The following is a 26921-nucleotide window of genomic DNA, read 5'->3' on the forward strand; positions in this document are numbered from 1 at the left end:
GCAGCTGGAGGGCCAAGGTTGAAGACCCCCTGCATTACACAGTACTGTAATCATTGACATCATTCACTGCACCAGTGGAGCTTAAAGTCAAAATAGTTTCCCCCACTAGGGTCAACAGGAGGTAATTAACGTAACAATATATTTTTGGACTGTCGGAACAAGTCTGAGCCCCCTGCCCTCCACATTTAACGTTACGCGGACTAAGCACACCTACAGTTTATGTCGCCATAGGTTCCTGATCAGTACAGCACCGCATTCTAAATCACTTCTGACCTGGCCTGTAAAATAGGATTACAATGTCTTACGCAGGTGTCATTACCCTTTACGGTTAGACTGGATTAAGGAAAAAATATAAATAAACCTTAATAAAAAAGTTTTTATATATTTTTTTTTTTTTTTTTAAATATAACGTTACACAAGTAAACATTATTTCTTCAAACCCTTTCCTGGAAAACACATTAATCATGATATAATAAAATGCCATGGCCTGCGGTTAGCCAACAATGTAAAAAGTTATGTTGAGGAGTAAGACTGCATCAGTCAGTTACACCACGTCAAGGCAGCAGCCAGGGTAAAGCCGGGTACACACTTGAACAACCCAGCGATCTTGCAACGGTCCGATACGATGTAATGATAAATTGTGTCCGTGTACGCACTACACAAAATATCGTCACAGGATATATGTTACCGCGCCGCATAACGCATGGTCCCATCTGACGTGCAGCACATCCCATGGAAAGACTGCGGCCACACAATCCAAACGATGAATTGGAGGTACCCGCTATACGATTGGCCGATATATATCGTAGAGTGCGTACCCAGCTTAGCGTAGTGTAGCGGGGAGGATCACCAGGCTATCCGCTCATTCTAAAGGGATTTTTGTATTGAGACAAATCTCCCCTTCCCCCCCTCAATTGTATCCTCCTGACCCTATCCCCACTTCCCCTGCAAGGATCTGTGCAGGCTGTATCAATGCGCTGTGTAAAGAGAGGGGTTCTTGGGGGCAAATAAACTAAAATACATACATTTGTACCTGGACACTGACAATGTCAGACATTATACCACGGATACGTTTGGTATTCCCAAGCTCGGGAGAACTAGCGGATCACATTTCATTCAAAATATTTGGGGTTAGTACCATCTGTGTAAAAGTAACATAGGGAAGAACCAGGAATTATGAAGCACAAAGTAACATGCTGGAACTAAATTAATGTGAATTGCAAAAGTCAATGGTTTGTTACTATTCCCTATATAATTCCCATGAAATAAAAACATTTATTCCACCAAGCTACAATAAAAGTCCTATCTGCCACGGGGAAAACAATAAAAAATATACAGTCTGAAACGGACTTAAGGAATAAGGAATAAGAAATACAAAAATGTTATACACAAAGATGAGAAGACTGATCCGTCATACAGGCATGAAAAGGTTAAAGCACATTATGCAGTATGCGCCGACTACAATGGTGTAAGAATATAGGAGTGTGGCCGGGAAGACCTTGCTGCCATTACGGCGTATGACAAACACCGTACTGTGGGTCTGGGTCAGCGACTATATATTGGCAGTGTGTTTGGCAGTCGGAAGCATTTGGGGGAGGCAACGGGGAGAAGTGGCAAAGATTGCGGGCGTGTTATATGACCATTTCGGGGCGTCACATCCAGCGTGTGCAATCCTGTACACAAGCAATATGGCTCCGATGGCTCGATCGTCGCAGCCACTTTGTGGGTCCATAGACTCACTCAGGACTACCACAATCGAATAATCTGTGATCGATGCTGCAAACTTTTACGCAGATGCTTGGCAAAGCCCCCGTGGGCAGCTCAATACATCTCCTGGCGTCGGCAGCATTTGCATAGCATCTGTGTACTAATCCGCAGCAAGAGCGGCAGCATTAGCGTACAACTCTGAAGCAGGCCCCCAGTACAGTCTACCGACAATTGCTGGACACACGGACGCTCGGGGGAACTTCCGCTCTCTATGAAGGAACAGGCTGACAATGTACACGGCTTCCTAACGAGCCGGACGGCGGAACCTGGATATTAGGAAGTGGATAATGTCCACGTTTCCCAGTCCGTGTCCGGTAACCCATATGTCCAGGGACAATCCGCTTCTTCATAAAGATCACTTATCGCCAAATCTACTTACCTGCCAAAAAGACAGACTGGCTTAAGGCATGTGTGTGCTTATTGTTACAGGGATCTCTTTATCAAGCCTTGGATGGAGATAAATTGAACGGAGACCGAGCACCAACCAATCAGCTCCTAACTGCCATGTTACAGGCTGTGTTTGAAAAATGACAGTCAAGAGCTGGTTGGCTGGTACTTTATCTCTTTCCAAAAGCTTAGTAAATAGGCCCCTAAGTATGTTACCTACAGAAGCACCAAGAAAAAAATAAAATCGAGCGTTCCGCAACTGTGCATAAGCTGAAAGCATTCAGTACAGTGACATTATGGCTGGGTCACTGGCACAGTGGGAACTGAGAGTCAATGGCAACATAAACGATAATCTAAAAGGATAGAACCCCCAAAATATGATTTATTTATTTTTTTATTGCCTTGATAAACACAGAAATGATTCCACAGACAGCACCTCTATGCAGTGATATATATATATATATATATATATATATATATATATATATATAAAACGTGCCCTAAACTGTAAATAGTAAGATTATTATAGGTCACCAAGGAGTTTGAAACCCATATAGAGGCACCAAACCATGAGGTCACCTGCTTATACAGAGGGCATGGATCTCCAGGGTCACTTCTAATATCCCTCATCATTTTCAGTAAGGGGGGTGCGAGAGTCGTTATAACAGGGTTTGACAAATTTTTGTAAAATCTAGGAGCAGGATGAAAGTGTAGGAGCCAGACCACCGTCCCCCCCAAAAAAAAATTACAGGAGTGAGGAGCACAGTTCTGTGTGTTATGCAACTGTTATACACACTATACTAGTCCACAAAATGGTCGCAGTTGAATGGATACAGTAACATGGAGACCCCTCACTGCTCTGCACAGCTCCCCTGCTCCACCCCCCACCCTCCAGTATTAACGGACCACATTTCATATGAAACAATGGTGCTAGAAAGTATAACAAAACCCCCCTCCCCGCGTGGTCACACCACTATCCCTCTGATGCCGCTCCGCAATCCCTGGCCACGCATAGACCCTATTACCGGGGAGCTCTATGCAGCCGGAGATAGGAGACAGTAAATAGCCGGGACATGTACAAGAGGATCAGCATAAACTGGGACAGCAGGGAACAGAGCATGCCGGGACGGACACAGGCACAGCAGTCACCGCAGGCGACGCTTGGCACATGCACTCCTGTGCATGATATGAACACCGCAATACTATAGGCACGAATCTCTGCCAGAGCTGATGAGGATCTGCTTCCTCCCTCACTGCAATATCTGGTAGCCATGGCGACCTGGCCGCCGGGATTTGTCGAGCCCTGCCTTATAACACGCATTTTCCCAATGAACACTGAAGTGGTGACATCAGAACTCGCAGAATACAAGCGATGACATCAGAACTTACTATTTATACAGATAGTTACAGGCCTTTATACTTGTATTAGCTTGGCTTCGTATATTATAAACAAACACACACATGCAGGAATAACAGAGAATGTGGGGAGTGTCATCACATTGGGTACCCCGACGGTATCAAACTACATGGGTGTAAGGTAAAACAAATCTGTTCCCCATGCACCACACCTATTGCGCTAGATAATCCAGAGGGGGGGTTCAGGTCTGGAGTTCGGTTTTGTATTCATTTCCATGGTCCAGGTTCCAGCAGCCATACAAAAACAATTTGTTTTAAATCTGACCTGTTGCCTAACAGTGAGCTGAGCATCAGGTCTCAGGGATGGTCCTAGTGGATTGATGGATGTAGTGTTCCATTCTAGCACCCTGCACCTGGCACAACCCGTGCAGTTCCTCTTTCCTGCCTGGGGTGTCGAGTGTCGCTCTCTGCTCTGGTGCTTCTAGCACACTCAGCTGATGCAACAAACTGCTGAGATACAGACCAGAGTGACACCACAGGCAGGAAAAAAACTGCTCAGGTTGTTACCTAGGATGGCATTCCCACACATATTGGTTCAGCTAATAACAGGCTACCTCTGATGACCAGGGGCACATTGGGGGCGAGGGGGATGGGACGCATTAAGGGTTAGTGCTGAGCAGTAGGTTCTACGGGGATGCGGCACATTGGGGCAGGGGAGAGTGCCGGGTGGTGCAGCTCAGGCCCGTCACAGTACAGGGTGGTGTCAGGCTGGAGGGCAGAGACACCTCCCCTGTATAAAAGCAACGGCGTGCTGGTTGGGCGGGTACAGTCTCCTGAACACATTAAAGAGGATAGACCTGAGTCCACTCTCTGTCTGTGTAGGAGCTGTATAAATTCTGTGGTGCCAGCAAGCGGGGCCAGTATCTGGGAGCTGTATAAAAAATTAACTCTGTGGAGCCAGCACTAAATAACGTGATGCTGATGCCACTAGAGGGACCAGATCTTACAGACCTTGATTATGAAAAACCTGGAAACGACTGGGCCTCTAAGAAGAAGAGGAGGAGGATATATAAAATGTTATTTCAAGTTTAAATCATTATAAGGTCAGGATTTAAATCATTTTATTATTGCGAAGGCCCCCAGCCGGCTACTTCTTGATGCCACCCGGCTGTAAAAATGTTCTGGGAAGAACACTGAACTTGCCATCATCATCATAATATTAGGAGTGTTTAACTGGCACAGCTGAACTAGCAATTGAAGTTTTTAGTAAATACAGGGAATATTTATATTCTAAAAAAAGGTGGGGGGGGGGAATGTAACAATTTCAATTGTAACATTCATCTAAAAGTGCAACTATGACGTATTATAACGTTGTCCAAATAGTGTTTTCTACAGAACATGAATTTTCTTTAAATCGCTGGGCAGGTAAAACACCGCCGCCATCCTTTTTTTTTTTGGTGTCAAATAATAAAATGCTTCTTTAAAACCCATTTCTTGCTCCATTATAAATACATTCAAATACAACGTCCTTAAAAAGCAGGTTACACGATTATACAGATACACAAGTATATAACACACAGCTGACGACAGGCCACACACGCAAGTTCATAAATACAAACATATAAGGTGGTTAAATACTGTAGTCTATATACAAGTAGCGAGAGAATATTTGTTTTGTAATTATTATTTTTTTCACGCACACACAAACTATAAAATATAAAAGGAATCGCAGGTCTTCATTCCTCGAATAGTAACCTCATGTACTAAGTGAAAAAGTCAACAGGCTCGCCATTAAATCCACGCACGCGACAATGATCGGTGTAATATTGTGCATGTTCTATAGATCTAAAGGGCAAAGTTTAAGATAGTAGAAAGTGTGTGGTCCGCAATGATTGAATTCTAAGCACCCACATTTCTAGAACGTCACTGGAACGCCTGTTCTGAAGACGTCTTAATCCCCAAATTAATAAGGGAACGACTAAATTCTCACCATTTGTTTTACACTGTTAAATTAAAAGTAGACCGTCACTATACTCTTCTAGCAGCCACAACAAGGGTCCCCAATGGATATGAACTCATGTTCTACCAGGTAATAGAAACTCCTGCACACACGTCCTATCCATTTTCCCATCAAACGCCTGTCCCTAGAACATCGTAAACTAGGTTTTCAATGGAATGTGGAACCACAGGCATAGGTGACCTTACACTGGGCATACACATCAACAACGTCTGCGTGCTCAGTGCCCTTAGAGATGCACAATGTTCTTGGACACTACGTGGCATTATATGAAGTGTGGACCACACGGAGCCCCCACTGTAGGACAGACTGTGGGGTAACCACCGTCACACTTTCTAGATTAAAGTCACCTTTGGATACCATGCGTTAAGTGCTTTGTACGTCAACAAATAGAAATCGAGTAACCTCGAAACACAAGGTTCTTCCGAAGAAAACGCTAATGTGAAGACAACTCCGCTCTCGTCCACAGTTCCTCCCCTCGCTCTTAATCCATCAGATAGGAAGTAGAGTTGGGAGTTGCCCAGCACGATAGGACATTGTAAGTGAAACCTAGGGGGGCGGGGGGGGGGACGACCCTAGGATCAAGCTGTGTGAGTGGCGATGTGTCTCTCCAGCAGAGTGCGGTGGGAAAAGTACTTATTGCAGAAGCAGCACTGGAAGCGCTCGGGGCGGTGGGTACGCATGTGAACGTTCAGCGAGCTCTTCTGGGTGAAGCGCTTGCAGCAGATGGAGCACTGGAAGGCGCGCACCCCGGTGTGGGTCACCATGTGTTTCAGAAGATAATCTCGTAAGGAGAAGGACCTCCAGCAGATGCTGCACTGATGAGGCTTCTCACCTGGGAGGAGACAAAGGGGGGACATTAGAATACAGGAGCGGTAGGAACACACGTATACATCATGGACAGGTGACTTTCAGGCCCTTACTTCAGGACAATAATTGGTTCCCAAATAAAATCTCTCACATATATAATGTTGTTCGTAGTGATCATTCGAGCACCCTGCACCTGTCACAAACCGTGCAGTTCCTCTTTTCTGTCTGGGCTGTCGCTCTGCTCAGGTGCTTCTAGCACACTCAGCTGATTCAACAAACCGCTGAGATACAGACCACTGTGCTAGAAGCACTAGAGCAGAGCAACACCCCCAGGCAGCAAAGAGGAACTGCACGGGTTGTGACAGGTGCAGGGTGCTAGAATGAACGCTAATGGTTGTTTCTGGAGCACTGGTACGCAAACATAAATCAGCACCTTTACACCATCCCCAATGCATGAATAAGGGAATTTGAAAGCTTTCTATTTAAATATAAATGAAACCAGGTCAAATCTATTTCATGGCTACATTAAGTTCGGCTTTTTCGATTAATCTTAAAAAGCATGAAGCAAATTTAGAAATAATATGAGATATGGTAAGAACTTACCCTTGTTATCTCTATTTCTACGAAGTCCATAGGGTTCCACAGGATACCTTGGGGTATAGGTGTGACGTCAGTCGCAGGGCACCAAAGAGTTAAGCTTTCAGCCTCCCAGGATGCACTAGGTCCCCCTCCTATACCCCGCCCCCGGGCCAAGGCACCTCAGTTAGTTACCAAGCCATAGGCCGGAGGAGGAGAAGGAAGAGAGAGAACAAAGATCTGGACACATACAAGAATCACATTCTCACCAGAGGGAGACGGAAAACCGGTGACCAGAGCAAAGCCCATCTGCAGCACAGGTGCGACAGGGCGGGAGTCCTGTGGAACCCTATGGACTTCGTAGAAATAGAGATAACAAGGGTAAGTTCTTACCATATCTCATATTTTCTACTTCAGGGTCCATAGGGTATCCACAGGATACCTTGGGGATGTCCCAAAGCAGTATCCTTTAAGGGTGGGGACGCTCCTGTGCAGAAAGGAGAATCCGCCGCCCGAAGGAAGCATCCTGAGAGGCGAAGGTGTCAAACCTGTAATACCTCACGAAGGTATGGACAGAAGACCACGTAGCAGCCTTGCAGATCTGAACTGCCGAGGCACCACGTCGAGCTGCCCACGAAGGACCCACAGACCTAGTGGAATGAGCCTTCAGAGAAGGAGGGACCGGTAGGCCTTCATGAAGATAAGCTTCAGAAATAGCCATACGGATCCAGGCTGCCAAAGTTTGCTTTGAAGCAGGCCAACCCTTTTTACGGAAGCCAAAGAGGACAAACAAAGCGTCCGACTTCCTAAACGAAGAAGTGCGGTCAACATAAGTCCTTAAGGCCCGCACAACATCCAATGAGGCCTCACCCACGGAAAGACCCGGTGAGTTAAAGGCCGGAACAACTATTTCCTCGTTAATATGAAACTGGGAAATAACTTTGGGAAGAAACTCGGGCCGAGTGCGGAGCACTGCCCTGTTCCCATAAAAAACCAAGAAAGGGGGTCTACAAGAAAGAGCCCCTAACTCAGAAACACGTCTGGCCGAAGCAATAGCCAGAAGGAAAACAGTCTTAGCTGTTAGCCATTTAAGATCCACTGAGCCCAGTGGTTCAAACGGCGGTCCTTGGAGAGCCCTCAGGACCACAGCCAAATCCCAAGGCGCCACAGGTGGAACAAAGGGCGGCTGAATGCGGAGAACACCCTGCATAAAGGTGCGCACATCCGGGATTGTAGCAATCCTACGGTGAAACCAGACAGATAGGGCCGAAACCTGTACCTTCAAAGAAGCAAGGCGAAGCCCATGATCTAGTCCCGCTTGCAGGAAGGCGAGAATCCGAGACAGACGAAACTCCCGCGGTGCATAACCTCTCGGTCGACACCACTGGAAGAACGTATGCCACACGCGATGGTATATCCTCGCGGAAGACGGTTTCCGAGCTCGTAACATGGTACGCACCACAGAGCTGGAAAACCCCCGGGACCTCAGCATGGCCGTCTCAACAGCCACGCCGTCAAAGACAGCCGAGTCAGGTCCGGGTGAAGGCAAGGACCCTGAGACAGAAGGTCCCCCGTGGAAGAAGGGAGACCGGAGGGAACAGGTATGCGAACCGGAACGTCCACCGGACAGACAGAGCATCCACCAGAGACGCCCCTTTGTCTCTTGTGCGAGACCCGTACACCGGCAACTTGTTGTTGTGCCGGGACGCCATGAGGTCGATTTCTGGAAGACCCCACCTGTCCACCAGTAGTTGAAAAACGTCCGGGTGCAGGGACCATTCCCCCGGATGAACGTCCTGGCGACTTAGAAAGTCCGCCTCCCAATTGAGCACTCCCGGGATGAAGACCGCTGATATGGCCGGAAGATTGCGCTCCGCCCAAACCAGGATCCGAGAGACCTCTACGAGAGCCGCCCGACTGCGAGTTCCTCCTTGCCTGTTTATGTAGGCCACGGTGGTAGCGTTGTCCGACTGGACCTGCACCGGGCGACCCTGGAGAAACCGCTGTGCCTGCTGGAGAGCATTGAAGACCGCACGGAGTTCCAAGATATTTATTGGAAGCTCCGCTTCTGTCGGCGTCCACCTGCCCTGGAACAAGTGTGGACCCGAAACTGCTCCCCAGCCCCGAAGACTGGCGTCCGTTGTCAACAGGACCCAATTTGGAACCCAGAACGGACGTCCCTTGTTGAGGTGGGTCGTCTGTAACCACCACGTAAGGGACAGGCGAACCTCCTGGGTGAGCACAATCGTCTGGGACTTCAGAGACTGAGTCAGCCCGTTCCACTTGGACAGGATCAGGTGCTGCAGAGGTCTGGAGTGAAACTGGGCGTATTCCACCATGTCGAACACCGACACCATGGAGCCCAGTAACCTCATCGCCGAGTGTAAGGACACCCGGCGGCTGTGCAGACAACTGCGCACCCTTGACTGTAAAGCAGAGATCTTGTCCTCCGTCACGAAGATCCTTTGCTGTCCCGAGTCCAATAAGGCTCCAAGATGCAGAATCCTCCGAGACGGGATTAGAGTGGACTTCTGCCAGTTGATTAGCCAGCCGTGCCGTTGCAGCAGTGCAATGGTCAGGTCCAAGTGGCGTAACAGGAGCTCTGGAGATCCTGCCACCAATAACAGGTCGTCCAAATACGGCAACATGCGGACTCCCTGCAGCCGCAGAGAAGCCGCCATGACCGCCATCACCTTGGTGAAAACACGTGGTGCTGTTGCCAGGCCAAAAGGTAACGCCCGAAACTGGAAGTGGTCGCTGCTGATTGCAAACCTGAGGAACTGTTGATGGCGCCAAAGAATAGGGACATGCAGGTAAGCGTCCTGTATGTCCAATGACACCAAGTAGTCCCCAGGTTCCAGCGCCAGAATGATGGACCGTAGGGTCTCCATCCGAAACTTCGGGACCCGCAAAGACTTGTTGAGTGCTTTGAGGTTGAGTATCGGACGATATGACCCATTGGGTTTCTGTACCAAAAATAGATTTGAATAGAAACCCTGGCCCCTCTGGGAGAATGGAACCGCCACTATAACTCCAGCCTGGAGCATAGTGTGCAATACCTTCCGCAGCTCCGTAGCCTTGTTCCGGTCTGATGGGAGACCCGTGGTGAAGAAGCGAGCCGGGGGTCTGTGCCGGAAGGAGAGGGCGTATCCGTGGGAAACCACCTCCAGAACCCAAGTGTCTGTCGTAGTGGTCGACCAACACTGGGCGAACTGTAGCAGGCGGCCTCCCACCCTGGGATCCCCCAAAGGGAGGCCCGGACCGTCAGGCCGCAGGCTTGTCATCTGGCTTGGGGGCCGGACGTCTGGTACTCCATGCCTGCTTCCGGGGCTTGACCGATTTCTTAGGGCCAGCCTGTCGAGGAAACGACTGTGGTTTGGGCCTGCCCTGGGCCCTAGATGACCGAAAGGACGATGGTCCCGAACCAGAAGGAGCAGCGGCCGACGGGAGACAGGCAGATTTGGCTGCCGCCAGCGTGGCCACAATCTTATCCAGATCCGGACCGAAGAGAACTTCTCCGGTAAACGGCAACGCTTCCAGACCTTTCTTGGAATCTGCGTCCGCCTTCCAGGATCGCAGCCACAAGGTGCGACGAGCAGCTACCGCTGCTGAAGAAATTCTAGACACCAGAGTACTAATGTCTAGAGCCGCCTCGTTGATGTAGGTGGCCGAATCACGGAGATTGCCAATCAACTCCGCCTGATCGGCCGGACAGTCGGATTCAAAAGAAGCCTCTAATGAATCCGCCCAGCGCTCCATCGCTCTGGCAACCCAGCAAATGGCCATAGCCGGCCGTGCTGCCCCCCCTGCAAGGGAATAAGCGGACTTCAGGCAGATTTCTACCTTGCGGTCCGTAGCATCCTTAAGGGAGGACATGGATGGCATCGGCAATGTGGCACTACGGACAAGACGGGTCACGTGAGAATCCACCTGTGGAGGGGATTCCCACTTAGCAAAATAATTATCCGCGAACGGATAAGCCACCGCCAGGCGTCTCTGCGGCTGGTATCTTTTGCCAGGTTGTTTCCACGCCTCCTCTAAATGGTCCACCAACTGACCCGAAAGAGGAAAGACTGTGGCATCGCCCTTCACATCTTTGAAAAAGGCATACTTAGATTTAGCCACTGGGGGAACTTCGTCCTCAATCACCAAGGCTGTGCGGACCGCCCGAATAAGTCCAGGAATATATACTTTGGACTTAGCATCAGCGTCCTTAGTATGGAGAGGTTCCTGATCGTAAGGATCTAGAATCTCCCCATCATCAGACGTCCCTTCGTCATCCTCATAAGGAGCGGACAGAGACGCCACCGGCCTTTTATGAGACCGCATCACAGACTCCCCTTGCAACACATCCGACAAGTGCTGTACAGAACTTGTCAGGGAGTTAACCCACGCTGGCTCCTGAGAACCCGGGAGCGGGGAAATAGGGAGACTGTGGGGTACCACCAATTGTCGTGGGAACCCCTGCATGGGTGACGACACCACAGACTGCTGGGACAAACCCATCGGAGTAAACGCGGGCTGCGGAGCTAACTGGCCCACTAAAGCTGTTAACGCCTGAGCGAAACAAGCCCAGGGCGGCTCCTGTACCGGTGCTGTAACCGTAATAGGCCGCGCCATGGACAAACACTGCCGGCAAAGGCCCTCCGCGCTACCCTCCCCCTCCGCTAACGGTACTTTGCACGTGGTACACTGTAGCCGGAGGGGAAAATCACTTTCAGACATGATGGCACCACGTATGTGACCTCTCTCACCAATTAAGTATTAAATAGGCGAGAGACCACCCTGCAGCACCGCACCGCAAGGGCTTTAGCAGAAAGAACAGGGACAGTAATAAAGCTGACAGTTTAGAGAAGAAAAGATTACAGGCAGCAGCGCTAGCACAGTCACATACAATGCAGAAAAATAACAATTCCTGCACTAACAGCGCTGATCACTCAACTACACAGACACAGGGCCTGGTAGGACACAGCGCTGCATACACAGACCTGACCACAGCGGAGGAGAGGTATGCGGGGGGACCCAGACCACGATGCTTCCGTCCAGCGCTTCCAGCAGCGTTCACCATGCGTTCTGGAGAAGATGGCCGCCGAGGAGCAGAGAGGAGGCTGGCCTGGGGGAGGAGCGCTGCCACAGGACCAGTCGGCAGCATGCAGAGAGGGCTGTGTGCAGCGGGGGAGGCGCCGGCTGTGAGACAGGGAAGGCGCGCTCCCCTGGCATGCATTTAACCCCTGGGACGCCGCAGCGCTACCGCTCTGCTGCAGTCCGCTGTCCCAGGGGGTAGTGGAAGCGCAGGTTGGTCGCCTGGCTCCACGCTGCAGCCAGTCCCCAGGGAGCCCCCTGCCTGGGGACTTAGGACCATGTGATCAGCGGGGACCCACCGCGGGACCCCGCTGCTTACCTCTGTCCCCCTTTGAATCCGGCCATGGTCCGGAGCATCTGGGGTCACCGCTAGCTGTGACCCCAGACGCCCACCAGCATCCCCGGATCAGTACCGGCGTTCTGGTACCGGCGGGGTGTAGGGAAGACAGCATGGACGTCAGGACTGACTGTCCATGCTGTTCATCCAGATGTGCAGCCACAGCTGCATGAAGAATAAGCTTCAGGGGCTCTTCTAGCCCCCACTCCAACAGGTGCACCCGACTCCGGCCGGGCACCAAACTAAACTGAGGTGCCTTGGCCCGGGGGCGGGGTATAGGAGGGGGACCTAGTGCATCCTGGGAGGCTGAAAGCTTAACTCTTTGGTGCCCTGCGACTGACGTCACACCTATACCCCAAGGTATCCTGTGGATACCCTATGGACCCTGAAGTAGAAATTAAAAATAAACAATGCAGCCCATACCGTGAATTTGGTGGGATGGCATTAGTCACCTTGGCGTTCTGTAGCCTATACTGCGCATCACACCTTTCAATGGTCACAGATTGCCTCAGTGACATCTAATATCCTTATTGTCTTTACCCCCTACAGTTTCTCTCACCTAAAGCAGAGTATAAATAAAGCCAGATACACACAGGGTACAAAATAGCCTCAATCTCTATCTAGTGTTCATTCTAGCATCCTGCGCCTGTCACAACACGTGCAGTTCCTCTTCCCTGCCTGGGGTGTCGCTCTGTGCTCTGGTGCTTGCAGCACACACTGGTCTGTATCGCAGCAGTTTGTTGCATCTGCTGTGTGTGCCAGAAGCACCAAAGCAAACAGCGACACCCCAGGCAGGAAAGAGGAACTGCACGTGCTGTGACAGGTGCTAGAATGAACACTATCTCGCTCTGCCTAATGTTAAGCCTCTGTGCTCATGTCCATTCCTTCTCCGCCTGAATACACAAATCTTTTACATCCAGAGTAGAATAGAGATTTCCCCATGCATCTACCTAACAATTTAATGTAAAAAAGGTATCTTACACACAAAAGTGGAAGTTTGTAGTACATAAAATAAAAACTGGGTTTTTTACATATATAACTAAATAATCTTGTCACCTGTGTGTGCGTGGTAATGGTGGGGCTTGACTGACAGCAGCCAAAACAACGGAATGTTGCTAGTATCATTGTACACATCTATGTAACTGCTCCGCCCCTACCCATGCACTTGGTTTCATAGCAAGCCGCAATGGGTATGAAATACCGGTGGCTGAATATCACAACGGCGGAAGCCCGATGATTGAATATCCCTACAGGGGCGGGTAAGTACCCTACTCCTCCCCTCTTAACCCTCCCTTAACGGTGCCTAACCCTAACCGCCCCCCACCCCCACCCCTGGGCTAACACTGATACTTGCCCGGATCCTTCGTTTAGGATTCCGGCGGTCGGGATGCAGATGCCGGTATCCTGATCTCCTTTGGGATAGCGACGTTGGCATTTTGTGGTCTGCAAGAGATCCGCAGACCAGGCAAATATCTGCGTACAAATAGCTCTGCATAGCCTGCAATTCTGTGGACAAACCCTCACTGAACCCTACATGCGAGTGGCCGGTTAGCACCCAGTGACACCCTTCAGCCGTCAGTGGAGATGCGACTGCGTACCGCACGAGACAACCTCGCCTCTATCTATGGAGTGTGAAATCCGCATAGATCTGTCCGCAAAACTGGACTCGTGCTCACATCTGCATTGGCCATACAGTTTATTTATTCCAATGTTCCTCATTGACATCGCTGGTTCCTAATGGGCGGATAGGCAGCTTCCCCAAAGTGTTTTGGTGCTTTTCTTTTTACTTGTAGCACTACCAGATCTAAATATATACTGTACTCATCTCCTCAGAAAGGTCAGACGAGGTTCATTTACATTTCCCAGGCGCCGATCTGACAGTCCGATGCATCGGAGGAGAACGACTTCCAAACTTCCTCAGGAAATACACTGACCTCTAGGTAGGAATTGTACACAAATAATTTAAAGCTTCACTGGAAATAATTCCCGACGAGAACCTGGCTCATCTGAAAGCAGCTCTGGAGTGCAGGCGTGATCATCGGCCAGCTTAGGAGACAGGACAGAGCAGGATGTTTATTCTGCGCTGAACAATTTACGGTCCAAAGTGTACAGAGTGCTCCTTGCTCTATAAACCATGCCGCCATCTGTATAGCTATTCCTATTATACATTCCGAAAAAGGTAAATTCCGTACTAAACAGAAGAATTGGCAGAAGCAATTTCAGACTGGTATCTCAAGACGAGAAAACAAAAATTTACTTAGGGCACGATTCAGAGACGCTGTTTTTTTGCAAATGGACTTTTTTTTCCTACTGCGCACGTGCTGCGATGATCCTGCGTCAGTGGTCACTGTAAGGATTTATTTGCAAAGTGGCCGACAGGCAAGGACTATTTGTGGGCGGCAACGTGGGCAGGATGGCGGCGACTCGAACGCAGGCTTGTCGCAGCTGTTTTCGGGGAAGGGTCTCAGCCTGCGACTGCGATCCCGTACACACTTGAGAAGGCTCCGGCGTCTCATAAATCCCTGCGGCTGTAACATTTGCATATTTTCGCACTGTCACTGCTTACAAAAGACAAAGTCGCAACGGGATTAGCGTCCATTTCTGAATCAGGCGTAGCGTTCACGCTAGGCTGTTTTAGCAGGGTGCCGCACCCTGTCCGATTTCAAAAGGGCAGAATACACCCTGATCTTTTGGTGGTGCCCCGCTAAATTAACATGACAGGTGTCATCCCCACCCGCGGGCCGCAAAAATTGCGGTGCAGCAATCACCGCCGGTGAATAGATGCCGGGCTTGGGGGCAGCCCGACATGTTCATAAGTGCCGGGCACTTCCCAGAGAGTATTGATAAAGGGTCTTCAAGATACGCCCCCTTCTCGTAACCACACCCCCTTTTCAGGCACGCGCGCCTTCAGCACACAGAGGAGTACCCCTTTCTAGGTCTGGTGCCAGGCCTAGGGTGAACACCAAGTCCCTTAATCCCATAATACAGAAGTAGCTTCATAAATATATAACACACACGTGAAGTTCCAGGCATAGAACCGCACAGATCTGTGATAAGTTGGTGATCACAGAGAAAGCTGGACAACAAATTTAAGGCTCTTTGGCCTAATTCCAAGTTTTTCTGCGCATGCGTCCTCTAATACGCAGATTGAAAATCGCAGGTAGGGAGATACAATTTTGGTGGGTGTTTCAGGGAGGTACCCGGGGTGGCTGCCCAGATGCGGGCATGTTGTGTTCAGCGACTGTGGCCAAAGATAGCCATGTTTAGATGGAGAAATTACCCCTCCCATCGGGTGGGTGCAATCTTCGATGAAAAATCATAAGCACAGCAGTGGATTAATGCCCCAGCCGGTGGGCGTCTCAATAGGCAGTCTATCGGCTGCGGCTTTAACATAAAGACGCAGTCACGCTGCGGCACAAGTCGCACTTGTAATAGCGTGCGCCTCTGAATCTGGCCCTTTGTGCGCCACGTGTTTAAGCTTTGGTAACTCACACTCCATGTAACTGGGAAGAGCAGGTAGGGCCATTAACAAGTTTCCTGATAAATGTTTTTATTTACATATATTTATACATACATAATACACTGGGTTTAACCAGAGGGGCATTTGGATGTTGCCAAAATAAGAAGTCTCTTTCTGAGAGAATGTAAATGTTTTGCCCATTAAGAACTGTAAGAAAAATAGAAAATCCATTTGTTCTCCAATCTAAATTAGTCAGCAAAGCTGCCATCTAGTGGCAGCTTCCAGCATTGCTGTCACAAAGCATTCGTTTAGAATAGATCCTTCTTGTTTCATTTTAGATTTAATATACCACACCCCTTAGTAGTAAGCCCAGCCACAGAATGGCCTCCTCCATTTGCTATTACAGAACAGTAAGTGAGCGATTCAATTAGGCGAAAATTACTTGCAGCCTTAAGCGAGATATGCGCAGCACTTTTGATCACAGCCCCCTATAGCTGTATTTTCATGTATCACCCCAGTGGTCCTGAAAATGTTCTATTAAATTTCAAAAACACATGTGATCAAGTTTTGTACTTCTGCAAATTTTAATTCACTGATACATCTATGAGTAAGATCGATGGCCATTACCTGACTATTATTATTTATTACCAGGTATTTACATAGTCCCTGCCCCAGTAGAGTTTACAATCTATATCCAGACAAGAGTTATTTTTTGTCAGGAGCCAATTAACCTACCAGTATATTTTTTTGGATTGTGAGAGGAAACCAGAGCACCAGACAAAACTCACGCCAGCTTGGAGAGAATATACAAACTACACATTTTAGGACCGTGGTGCGTATAAAACCCATATCTCAGTTCTGCGAGACAGTAATGCTAACTGTTACACTAACCGTGCTGTGTAATGGCTTCATAGCACAGTCTCTGTCTACCCATATTTTTGCAATAATGTATATATATTGAGTATTCATCCTTGCTATTATGATTTGTTGTATTACGCTTATCATATCTATTGGCTATGTTTTATTAGCACCAATCAGCAGTGACAAATGTGAACTTCTACAATGTATTAACTGTATATATGTGTACGTATACAGTATAAACACACTCCCAGATGCACTGAACGATATGTCCGTCATCGGCTCTTCAAACGATATATCGAGCGGTGTGTACCAAGCATTAGACTTTTTAACTCGGTAACTTCGTAACCACAAATAGCTGCGTTTAAAATAAGTTACTAACTTCATTGTTCACAGTGTGTCCATATTGAGATTCACTCGATGGGCGGTGAAAGGGTCAAATCATTTGGGGCAGCAATCAATATATTTTCTTTAAAGGAGAGAAGCCATCTCTCTCTCTCAAGGCCATAGAACACAACGCGTACTCTGGCTGTATCACTCATCTGCTCTCCATCCAGGGGGGGGGGGGGGGGGGTGTTTCGACTCAATTAAATGCGACAAGGTTGCGTCTGCAAGCAAGTGCGGCTATACGCCGCACTTACTGTACCGGTTGACCCGCTGTGAATCTTGGATACGACATCCAGTTATCATGCAGCCACTCCATAGGCTGATTCTATCTGATCACACGGCACTCATCCAGATAAGCCATTTTCTACCTGTGTATGTTAAATCTTTATATTAATTTCATTTAATATATTTAAATACTGCTCTGTGAGGTGGCAAATCTTTAGCCCCCAGTGATTGCCCCGTCATGTTGGCTTGAAATTAATTCCTTTACCATAAGCACTGAAATGTGACACGTACAATATTGCACTCTGTGCTTTCTCCTGGTCTATATGTTTATACTGTATACATACACACACACACACAATACATTGTAGAAGTTGTATACCAAACACATTGTTTTGTATTCTGTAAATTGTAGCCATGCGGTGTATAAAGAGGACTCAGGTTTCCCAGAAAGCACCTGACTGGGCCACACTGGAACACGCCGCTCAGACACCAGTTTGAGCACAGTAATAATAATAGCTCTCTCGGACATGCTATATATGGCCGGCACTCTTCTGCTATTTCAGTGGCAATGTGGAATTTAAACCATCTCCTAAATAAGTAGGTCCAAGAAGAAGAAGATAAAACTGATAGACTGATAAACATAGCACAGAGAACCACATCTGCTCTATTCAGTGAGAACTGTGCACCATCCCCAAATACAATCTGTGAATACTATACCGGGGAGATCTTGTTTTTCAAAATCGATGTAGTGTTCATTCTAGCCCCCTGCACCTGTCACAACCCGTGGAGTTCCTCTTTCCTGCCTTTGGTGCTTCTAGCACACTCAGTTAATGCAACAAACTGCTGAGCTACAGACCAGAGTGTGCTAGAAGCACCAGAGCACAGGTTGTGCCAGGTGCAGGGTGCTAGAATGAACACAATGGCTGTGTAGCTGTGGCCTCCTTGCCTACTGAACCTGGGAGTGACGCTGGGGAATTCAATTGTTTTGGGCGCCGCCATAATTAGTGGCTGCTCCTTGGAGAAATTCAATTGTTTTGGGGCGCCCATTAATTATAGCGCCCAAACAGACCCGTAAAGTGGCTAAACCAGTCTAAAGTTCTGGTCGGGATACCCAAACTCACATTTGGGCGCCCAAACCATGGACTTTTCACACCTTTCTGATGGCCTCCTTAGAAGGCTGCTAGCAGAAATGCTGGCGGCTCTCGCACCCAGATGGAGCAAACATTTTATTGTTCCATCGGGCGCCCATTACTGACAGCCGCCAGCGCAAACAATGAAATTCCCGTTCATAGAGAAATTTATAGTGGAAACGCAACTAAATGTTTCCAGACCTACAGTAGTGTTAATTCTAGCACCCGCGCAGTCCCTCTTTCCTGCCTGGGTGTCGCCCTCTGCTCTGGTGCTTCTAGCACAACAAACTGCTAGATCTTAGTAGTTTGATGCATCAGCTGAGTGTGCCAGAAGCACCAGATCAGAGAGCGACAAACCAGGCAGGACAGAGGAACTGCATGAGTTGCGGCAGGTGCAGGGTGCTAGAAGGAAGACTACTACAGGACATATATGTTTACTGGGAGCACTAAAACAGAGGTTTTTTTTATTAATCCTTCTGCTTATCACAATATGTTAAAGGCAGCTTTGTGGATCAATTCACTTAGGGGCGAGCGGAGCCAAATGCTGCTGCCACGGCACGGAAAAGGTATGGTAGCGACAACACCTCATCTTGTCCCCCAACTCACCCTGATTTTTGTACACAGCCCTACGGAGATGAGAACAAAAATCAGCGAGTGATACCGTAAATGTTACATATGCGACTCGCTCTTAACTGAACCGACCCCATGGAGTAAGTGGTCTTGTGCTAAGTCGTCTTGGTTTTACAAGGATTCTGTGAGTACAGCACAGGCCGCAGTCACTTAAGTCACTACGCCAGTGGTTCCCAAACTTTTCAGAATCAAGGCGCCCTAGAGTATCAGCATTTTTCCCACGGCACCCCTGGGCTCAAAGTTTGCTTATTGAGAACTTCAGCAAAAAATTAAATGAAGTAAATTGTGCTTATAGGTCATCCTTAGGGTCAGTTATGTGGTGGACGACAAGGTAGCGCTGCTCTTTGTCAACATATTTTTGATTGACAGCCATTAGCACTGGTTTCGCCGATCGCACTGGCTAAAAAGCATTTTATTGCAACTGCCCTGAGGCACCCTTGCAAGTGCTGTGACTGTGAGGCACCCCCCTGAAACTGCCCTCAGGCACCCCAGGGTGCCACGGCACACAGTTTGGGAACCACTGCACTAGACTATTTCTTTAGCAAGAGTCAGATACTGTTTTTGCATAACCCCTGTGATAGAGATTCTGCACCTAATTTCTGCCATCATCCATTAATAAACCTTCTAATGACATGTAACTGCTGAACTCTTTCATGATCCTAACAAACGAGATTGTGACACCACATTTAATTGTAAGATCTCTAGGAGGAAGTCTATGCTTTCCGGTGCAGCGGATAGTTTGAATACCACCCATCGGCCACAGTTGAAAACATTTTGAGGCTCGAAACCAATCTTTGCTTGGAGGTGACCTGTTACTTCACTAGGAAGCAGCTCCTTGTGGATGTCATGGAAGGAGTCAGTGACCTCTATGGAACAAATAGGCTACATTCTCCATAAATATAGGCTCAGTGAGCAAAATGGCTGAAGGGCTGTGTCGGCAAAAAGGTAACAATCCTACCTGTATCCATGGCAACTGACCCCTTGGATTTGTCAGAAAATTCCACTGTAGCCACCCTCTACAACACCCAAACAATCATTAACTAAACAATGCCCTCTTGTTACTTTCACACCAATGTGAGCGCCATTAATATACCCCAAACCTACACTGTCCATTTTCCAATTCAGAAAATGTTGTTATCTTTTCGATGAATAGATAAACTGGCCTTTTCAGGCCATTGCTAAAACATTCTCTGGCAGAACCAGATAACTGGACCTGAAGGTGAAGAGACTACGCTGGAATCTACATACAAGTACAGCGCCCTATGTCTAATCTTGGGCCCCATCGCTACATAGCTGGACAATTCCTTTATGATACATTAGAAGTACTAGCAGTGGAACGCTTACCTGAATGGATGAACATGTGTTTGGTATAGTTCTTCCTAGAACTGAAGGTTTTCTGGCAGTGACTGCACACGTAGGAAGGTTCTGGGTTACGCGAAGGTCCGGGGCGCAGGGCCTGGTCATTTTGTACGTTTCCAGGGATCATATTGGAGTTCATCTGCACAATATTGCTGGTGCCATCTTGTTGGACACTAAAGAAGCTCTGTGTGACCCCGGACTGGTTCTGATTGGGATGCATCAGGTGGAACTGAAAGATGCTGGAGGAGCTGGTGGCCACAGCAGCAGCTGACACAGAGTTCTTAACTTCTCTGGGTACGACTGATGCCAAGAACGGCAGTCCCCTTGCCTCTGCACCCCGTGCATTAAAAGGTGGGCTGGACTTAAAGTCAGTGCCAGCAACTACAGCCAAATTTCTGAGGCTCGAGCCATCTAGACTACAGTCTGGGCGGAATTTGTCTTCATGGTCTATTGAACTCTCTCTGGCTCCTTCCGTAAGGTTTTCTTCATTCTGCCAAGGAGGTATAAACGTTTCTGAGAATACATCCTGGTTGGAGAAGAAATCAGGCCCCTCGGAGGTGAACTCCATCTGGTTAGCGGAGTCTTTACTCCCACTTCCTGCATTACGGACCTTATCTTCTGGACTTCGGACCTTCTCATTTTCTCCGCAACTGGGGAAAACTCCGCTGCACTCACTGAACACAGTTCCCTTATCATCATCATTATCGTCTTTCCCATTATTCTCCTCATTTTCCTCCTCTTCATCATCATCATCCTCATCTTTAATGATAACCGGCATGGAATCCGAAAGCTGGAGCCGCACCGGCTGGCGCTGTTTACGGCTGTGGCAGCTCTGTGGAGCCTCTGCTTGCGGCAAGTATGCCGTCGCCATGGTTTCCCCATCAGACACGTGCTCGACCTCAGACACGGCTATTTCCCTTGCCTCCGGTAGCTGTCTCTGCTGTGAGGAGAGCATGTCCCTCAGTTTGTACCGAACTTCGGAAGCACACATTAACTTGGGTGCTTCGCCGACTGTCCCCATCTGGGAGATGATTTCCATATCGTTGGACCTTAAGGAAGGCTGTAAGGAACAACTGGAGTCTCTAGTCGCTATTGCCGCTGGGCAGCTCGTATCCTTGTTAGATTGCTCTTGAATTTTGTTCATGGAAGACCTACTCTGTGCTCCACAAGATGCCATTGCCCCAGCAATAGACACCGGCTTGTTTACCCTACTCTGAGATATGATCTGCGTGCATTCATCGATGACGGTCTTTATCTGCAAAATACTGGCAGCCGTCAAGATCTGCAGAGCCTCCGATTGGGCAACGACCAGAGATCCGCTGTACATAAATTCCACCAACTGCTGTACCACCTGAGTGGGTACCACTGGTGGAACCTCTATCTCCGAGTAACCCAGCAGAAGCTTATCGTGGAAGAAGGGACTGCCAGCAGCCAGCACGCAACGATGAGCTCGCAGAGTTGCGTCATGGATGTGCACAGTGACATCACAGAAATGCCCACCGAGGCGCTGAGCATTAAGAGTCTCCAGGAGAGACTTGCTGAAGTTCTGCAAGTGGATGTAATGAACTGCGTCCGTCATCTTCCCAGGTGTGTGGTTTGCTGTATTGAAGAAAAGGGGGAGATATTGCAGTAATAAAATTACGTTGAGTCAAAAACATCAAAAAAGACAAACAACTAAAAAGGCCACAAAAATTAGTTACTCATTACATTCATAAACAGCAAATTTGAAGATGTTTACATGAAGATGTGAACATAAGTAATGCTTTTCCTATACAGACTAGTCACTATGCAGATCGATTCAATTAGGTGCAAGTTTGGTCCTGCGAGCCTGTCTCACGGCAAACTCGCACCACGTATTATATTTGCAATTCGATTCCAAAGAAGCATTTTTTCTGAGGAGATTCACTTTTTGTGTGCGCACCCCCCTGAGCAGGGAAAAAGGTTGCTAAATATTTATTATAACTACAAATGTCAGGAAACAGTGTAAAAACCTCTGATACACCCCTCCCAAAGAGTAATCATTCTCTTAGAGGTGTTTGGCCCATAAATACAGGTACATGTCAGTTTTAAGGTTCATTTCTTCAAAAAGCTCAATAATGGGTTATATGATGGGGACAGGTACCTAGGGTGTAAATGATGCGGGGACAGGTACGTAGGGGTGTAAATTATGCGGGGACAGGTACGTGGGGGAGTGTTGCATTGATGGAAGAGGGGTTTTAGAACTTGCAGATGAGAGGTGAAAGTGTTTATTCCAACTTTTTACAAGCTAGTTCAAAAATCCTGAAAAATTACTATAGACATTTTTCTATACCGCAAAATGCTGGAAAGAATGTAAATTTGTTGAATAGCACTTGCTTGCTCTCATTTCTTAACCATTAATAAAAAGCGCAAAAGTCAGCAATATGACACCTTTTAAGAACATCTAGTACTTTCCTTTAGGGCACTAACAGCCTTCTATATGGTCCTGCTATCTCGGTTGCCACTTTTTTGGGGTACGGGATGGTATCCTCATTTATTTATTTTTTATGCACTTCTCCCAAATCGCTTTTTATAGAAAAGTTGCACTACCTCGCAGCAACTACCCCAAATTGCCATTTCTAATCGGATCTCGCATACCTTGGGTGCACGCATTCAAGCCATGTATGCGATTTTCATGATAAAAAAAAAAAAAACTTGCTCCTAATTGAATTGACGCCTATGGGGGAGATCTAATTAGCTGCCAGGTAAGATCAGAACCTAGCACATAAAGCCGGGTACAGACTAGACAATGTGTGTACCTAGTGACAGCAGATATATCGGGCGCTTCATACTGCATGATCTGGTGTTCGGCCACCCGATATGTCATTCCTCCCACCACATCCAGAAGCATGGTGCCGTTCCTGGAATACTCAGATTGGCTCTGAAGATGTGATGAACGACGCGCGGGAGCGCGCAATAGTGTGTACACACTGGATGATCTGTTGTTTCAATTTGTTGGAAATTGGCAAATTCTGCAATATATTGTCTAATGTGTTCCCAGCTAACACGGGTTATCCGGGCAGGATGACATCACAGATGTGAACAAAAAACGAACAAGGCTTTCTCTTCCGTACAAAAAACAAATACCTGGCTTATAACTGTATATTCCATAGGCTTTCTAATAAACAGTCCAAAGGAGACTGCAGGCTGAAATAGCCAGTATGGAAACGTTTACATAAACATTTGTGACAGTCACCAGAAACTCTAACATTAGACAACTTTCACATTAGCTTAGAACGCAGGGGTCTTCAACCTTTGGCCCTCCAGCTGCTGTGGAACTACACATCCCAGCATGCCCTGCCACCGTTTTGATATAACAGCATGCTAAAATGATGGCAGGGCATCCTGGGATCTGTAGTTCTACAGCAGCGTTAAAAAGAACTGTACCTGAAATAATATATGGAACCTGCACATTGGTCGACTGGGGGCTAGGCTATATACCGGCACACTGCATCTCCTATGCATGGCGCCCTGTACAGCATGCCAATGCAAGCATTTACTTTCTAGGATATGCATGGCACTCTATGCTTTCATACGGCGAGGCATTGCATTTACATTACAAGAGAAAACAATTTAAATTTGGCCGGTCTAAATATAGGTCTCCTGCAAAGACTGGAAGAATGCACAAAACTAAAACACAAGACAAACAGCTGATTATACCCATGTATACAGAACTCCTCACTGATGACTGCAACTTAACTCAATTGCTGCAAAGCTATAAAAAAGTCTTCATGACAATTTTTTGTTCCATTAATCCTGCCCCTCACTCTTATTAGAATGTATTAGGTAAAACACTCTAATTACAGCTCCTGGTTTAAGCTACACAGTTCTGTGCCAGCGCCATACCAGCACCACAACCTTGTGCATTTGTAAGGCCAATCAAACATTGGCAGAAATAATGGCTGCTAGTGGGAGAAGTAGAGCAAAACATTATAATAATAATAATTAGTGTTCACTCTAGCTCCAGCGGCAGGCAGGGCGCCGGAGCTAGAGAGGGCAACTTTGTGCGCGCGCCAAAAAGGGGCGTGGCCATGAAAAGGGGGCGTGTCTATAAGACGCGTCCCCTTTTCGTCATACTTGGGGGCGTGCCCGGCACTTACGGACACGCCGGGAAGCCCCCAAGCACTGCAGACAGTGAGAATAGATGCCGGGCGCATGCGCCCGGCGTCTATTCTCTGGCGGTGACCGGGTGAAGACGGCGTCCCGCGGGTGAAGACGGCACCCGCAGGCTGTGAGGGCAGGGCGCTTTTTGCCCTAGGGTGCTTTTTGCCCTCCAGAAGGAGGGCAGGGCGCCACGCCCCGCTAAAACAGCCTAGCGGGAACGCTAATAATAATAAAGCATTTTCCATATCTTAAACGTAAAGACAAATACATTCTTATTTCTATCAGACCAGATCATAGAACAGAACAGACAATGATTTGGATCTAGCGATTAGACAATTGAGGAGACAAATGAGTGTTGAAGTCCTATTACACAGTGTCCTGCAATATAGGAACAGCGGGATCCAGGGTCACAAAGCAAACTAAATGCACCAGTCCACAGCTCCTTCTACAGACATCACTGGTCACCACTCAGAGTCATGAGTCATTCTGCACAGATATAACAACTGGATGGAAGATATATCTATCTATATTATATTTTTTGGCATGACTGAAATAATGAAACCTTTGCTTTTTGATGGTTCAATGTACACAAAATTTGTTTAAAGGTACAAAATTATAAAAAAATATTATATATAATTACCTTTAGGTTGTGTATAAGGTGTATATGAAAAATTAATTTCATGTACGTACACAAACTTTGAGCCACAAAATTGTTGAAAATATTGTATACAATTACCTGCAGGCTGTGTGTAAAAGGTGTATATAACATATAAATGCATTCTGTGTTTAGATTTGGGTCCCATTCCAAAGATATTTCATTATAATATGCAATTATTCCAAAATATGGAATATTCCGATATCCAAAATACCCCTGGTCCCAAGCATTTTGGATATGAGAGACCCCAACGTGTGTGTGTGTGTGTGTATATATATATATATATATATATATATAAATGTTTGGCATGACTGAGATAATGAAACCTTTGCTTTTTGATGGTTCAATGTACACAAACTTTGTTTAAGGCACAAAATTAAATATATTGTATAAAATTAGCTTCAGGTTGTGTGCATAAGGTGTATATGAAACATGAAATTAATGTAAGTACATAGACTTTGTTTGAGCCACAAAATTATTGTATAAAATGACCTGTAGGCTGTGTGTATAAGGTGTATATAATACATAAATGCATTCTGTGTGTATATTGGGGTCCCATTCCCAAGATATTTCATTATAATATGCAAATATTCCAAACTACGGATTATCCAAATTACCCCTGGTCTCAAGCATTTTGGATATGGGAGACAACACATTATATATATATATATATATATATATATATATATATATATATATATATATATATTGGGAAAGAGAAAATGACTCATGGATGAACAGTATAATTACTACATGCATGTACACCCTTATATGATTATATAGATATACAGTGTAATATACAGACATGATGAGAGGAGGACAGAGCCTCTAATGCAGGTTTAGACCTATATAATTACTACTACTCATAGGTAATGCGAGTGTCTGTGGCTATATGCATATCCCCCACTCCCGGGGGCGCGCACTCACACTCACCGGCTCTCCCGGGGGCGCGCACCCGCGCGTTCGCGGTCCTGGCACCCGTCAGGATGTTGCTGTGAGCCGACCGATCAGCTCCGGGGTCCCTCTGGGGGAGGGGGTTGGCGTCCGTTACCGCCGCCAGTCTCTCCGTGCGGCCGCTCTGCTGCTGGCCGTCCTCCGTGCTCCGGGTGTGGACTCGGAGGCTGAGCTGCTGCTGCTGCTGCTGCTGCTGCTGGCGGCTGAGTCTCCGGGAATGGGCAGCAGTAGTGTCTGTGCAGCTACCGCGCATGCGCCGGCGTCTCTCCAGCCAGACATAAAATAACTTTATTGGTATAGACAAAGGTGACAGCAGCCCAGTGCTGTTGTCTGTTTTCATGATTACATTACTGTGCAGACAGACACCATCTCTGTTCTCCATATAGGGTTGATGTGTATACATGAATGCACTATTCTGTTTTACTTAGCATTTACACCTCACTAATAAAATGTTCTGATGACACATTATTTTATGCTGATTTTAGCCTTTGCTGAGGGCCTGATTCATTACGGATAGCAATAGCGATTACGCACGCAGTCTCACTGCGATAGTATGCTAATCCACTGCGATCGCTATGCCGTCGCAGCAGAAACACAAGGACGCCCACTTTACCTTACACACATGTCCGGAATCCTTAGCAAGACTGCGAAACCATCGGTAACATGGAGTACCATCGCAGCCTCACGCACACTTGCACAAACTCTGACCTTACTCAGGAATTGCTAATCTCAGCGCACGCTATGAGTACTCGGGCTGCGTAAGGCATCGCGGTGGATAATTTATGCACGCCCCAGCAACGGCGTTCAAA

General features: G+C 47.4%; 1 protein-coding gene across 1 annotated transcript; it reads right to left on the reverse strand.

Moving 5' to 3' along the window:
- ZBTB45 (zinc finger and BTB domain containing 45) lies at positions 1 to 26327 on the reverse strand. Its single transcript, XM_088442953.1, has 3 exons — positions 26092 to 26327; positions 20367 to 21980; positions 1 to 6362 (listed from the first exon to the last, which is right to left on the reverse strand). The coding sequence occupies exons 2-3, from the start codon at positions 21958 to 21960 to the stop codon at positions 6109 to 6111; spliced, it is 1848 nt and encodes a 615-aa protein (XP_088299079.1). The 5' UTR covers positions 21961 to 21980; positions 26092 to 26327; the 3' UTR covers positions 1 to 6108.
- Positions 26328 to 26921: the final 594 nt, after the last annotated feature.

The sequence above is a fragment of the Taudactylus pleione genome, unplaced genomic scaffold (genome assembly GCF_031769625.1).
Source record: "Taudactylus pleione unplaced genomic scaffold, aTauple2 ptg000318l, whole genome shotgun sequence".
NCBI lineage: Eukaryota > Metazoa > Chordata > Amphibia > Anura > Myobatrachidae > Taudactylus > Taudactylus pleione.

Excerpts from the sequence above, each read along its gene's own strand:
- ZBTB45 (XM_088442953.1), bottom strand. The coding sequence starts at position 21,960 with ATGACGGACGCAGTTCATTACATCCACTTGCAGAACTTCAGCAAGTCT. Across the intron at positions 6,363-20,366 it reads ACACATGTTCATCCATTCAG|GTGAGAAGCCTCATCAGTGC; the intron begins GTAAGCGTTCCA and ends GTCTCCTCCCAG.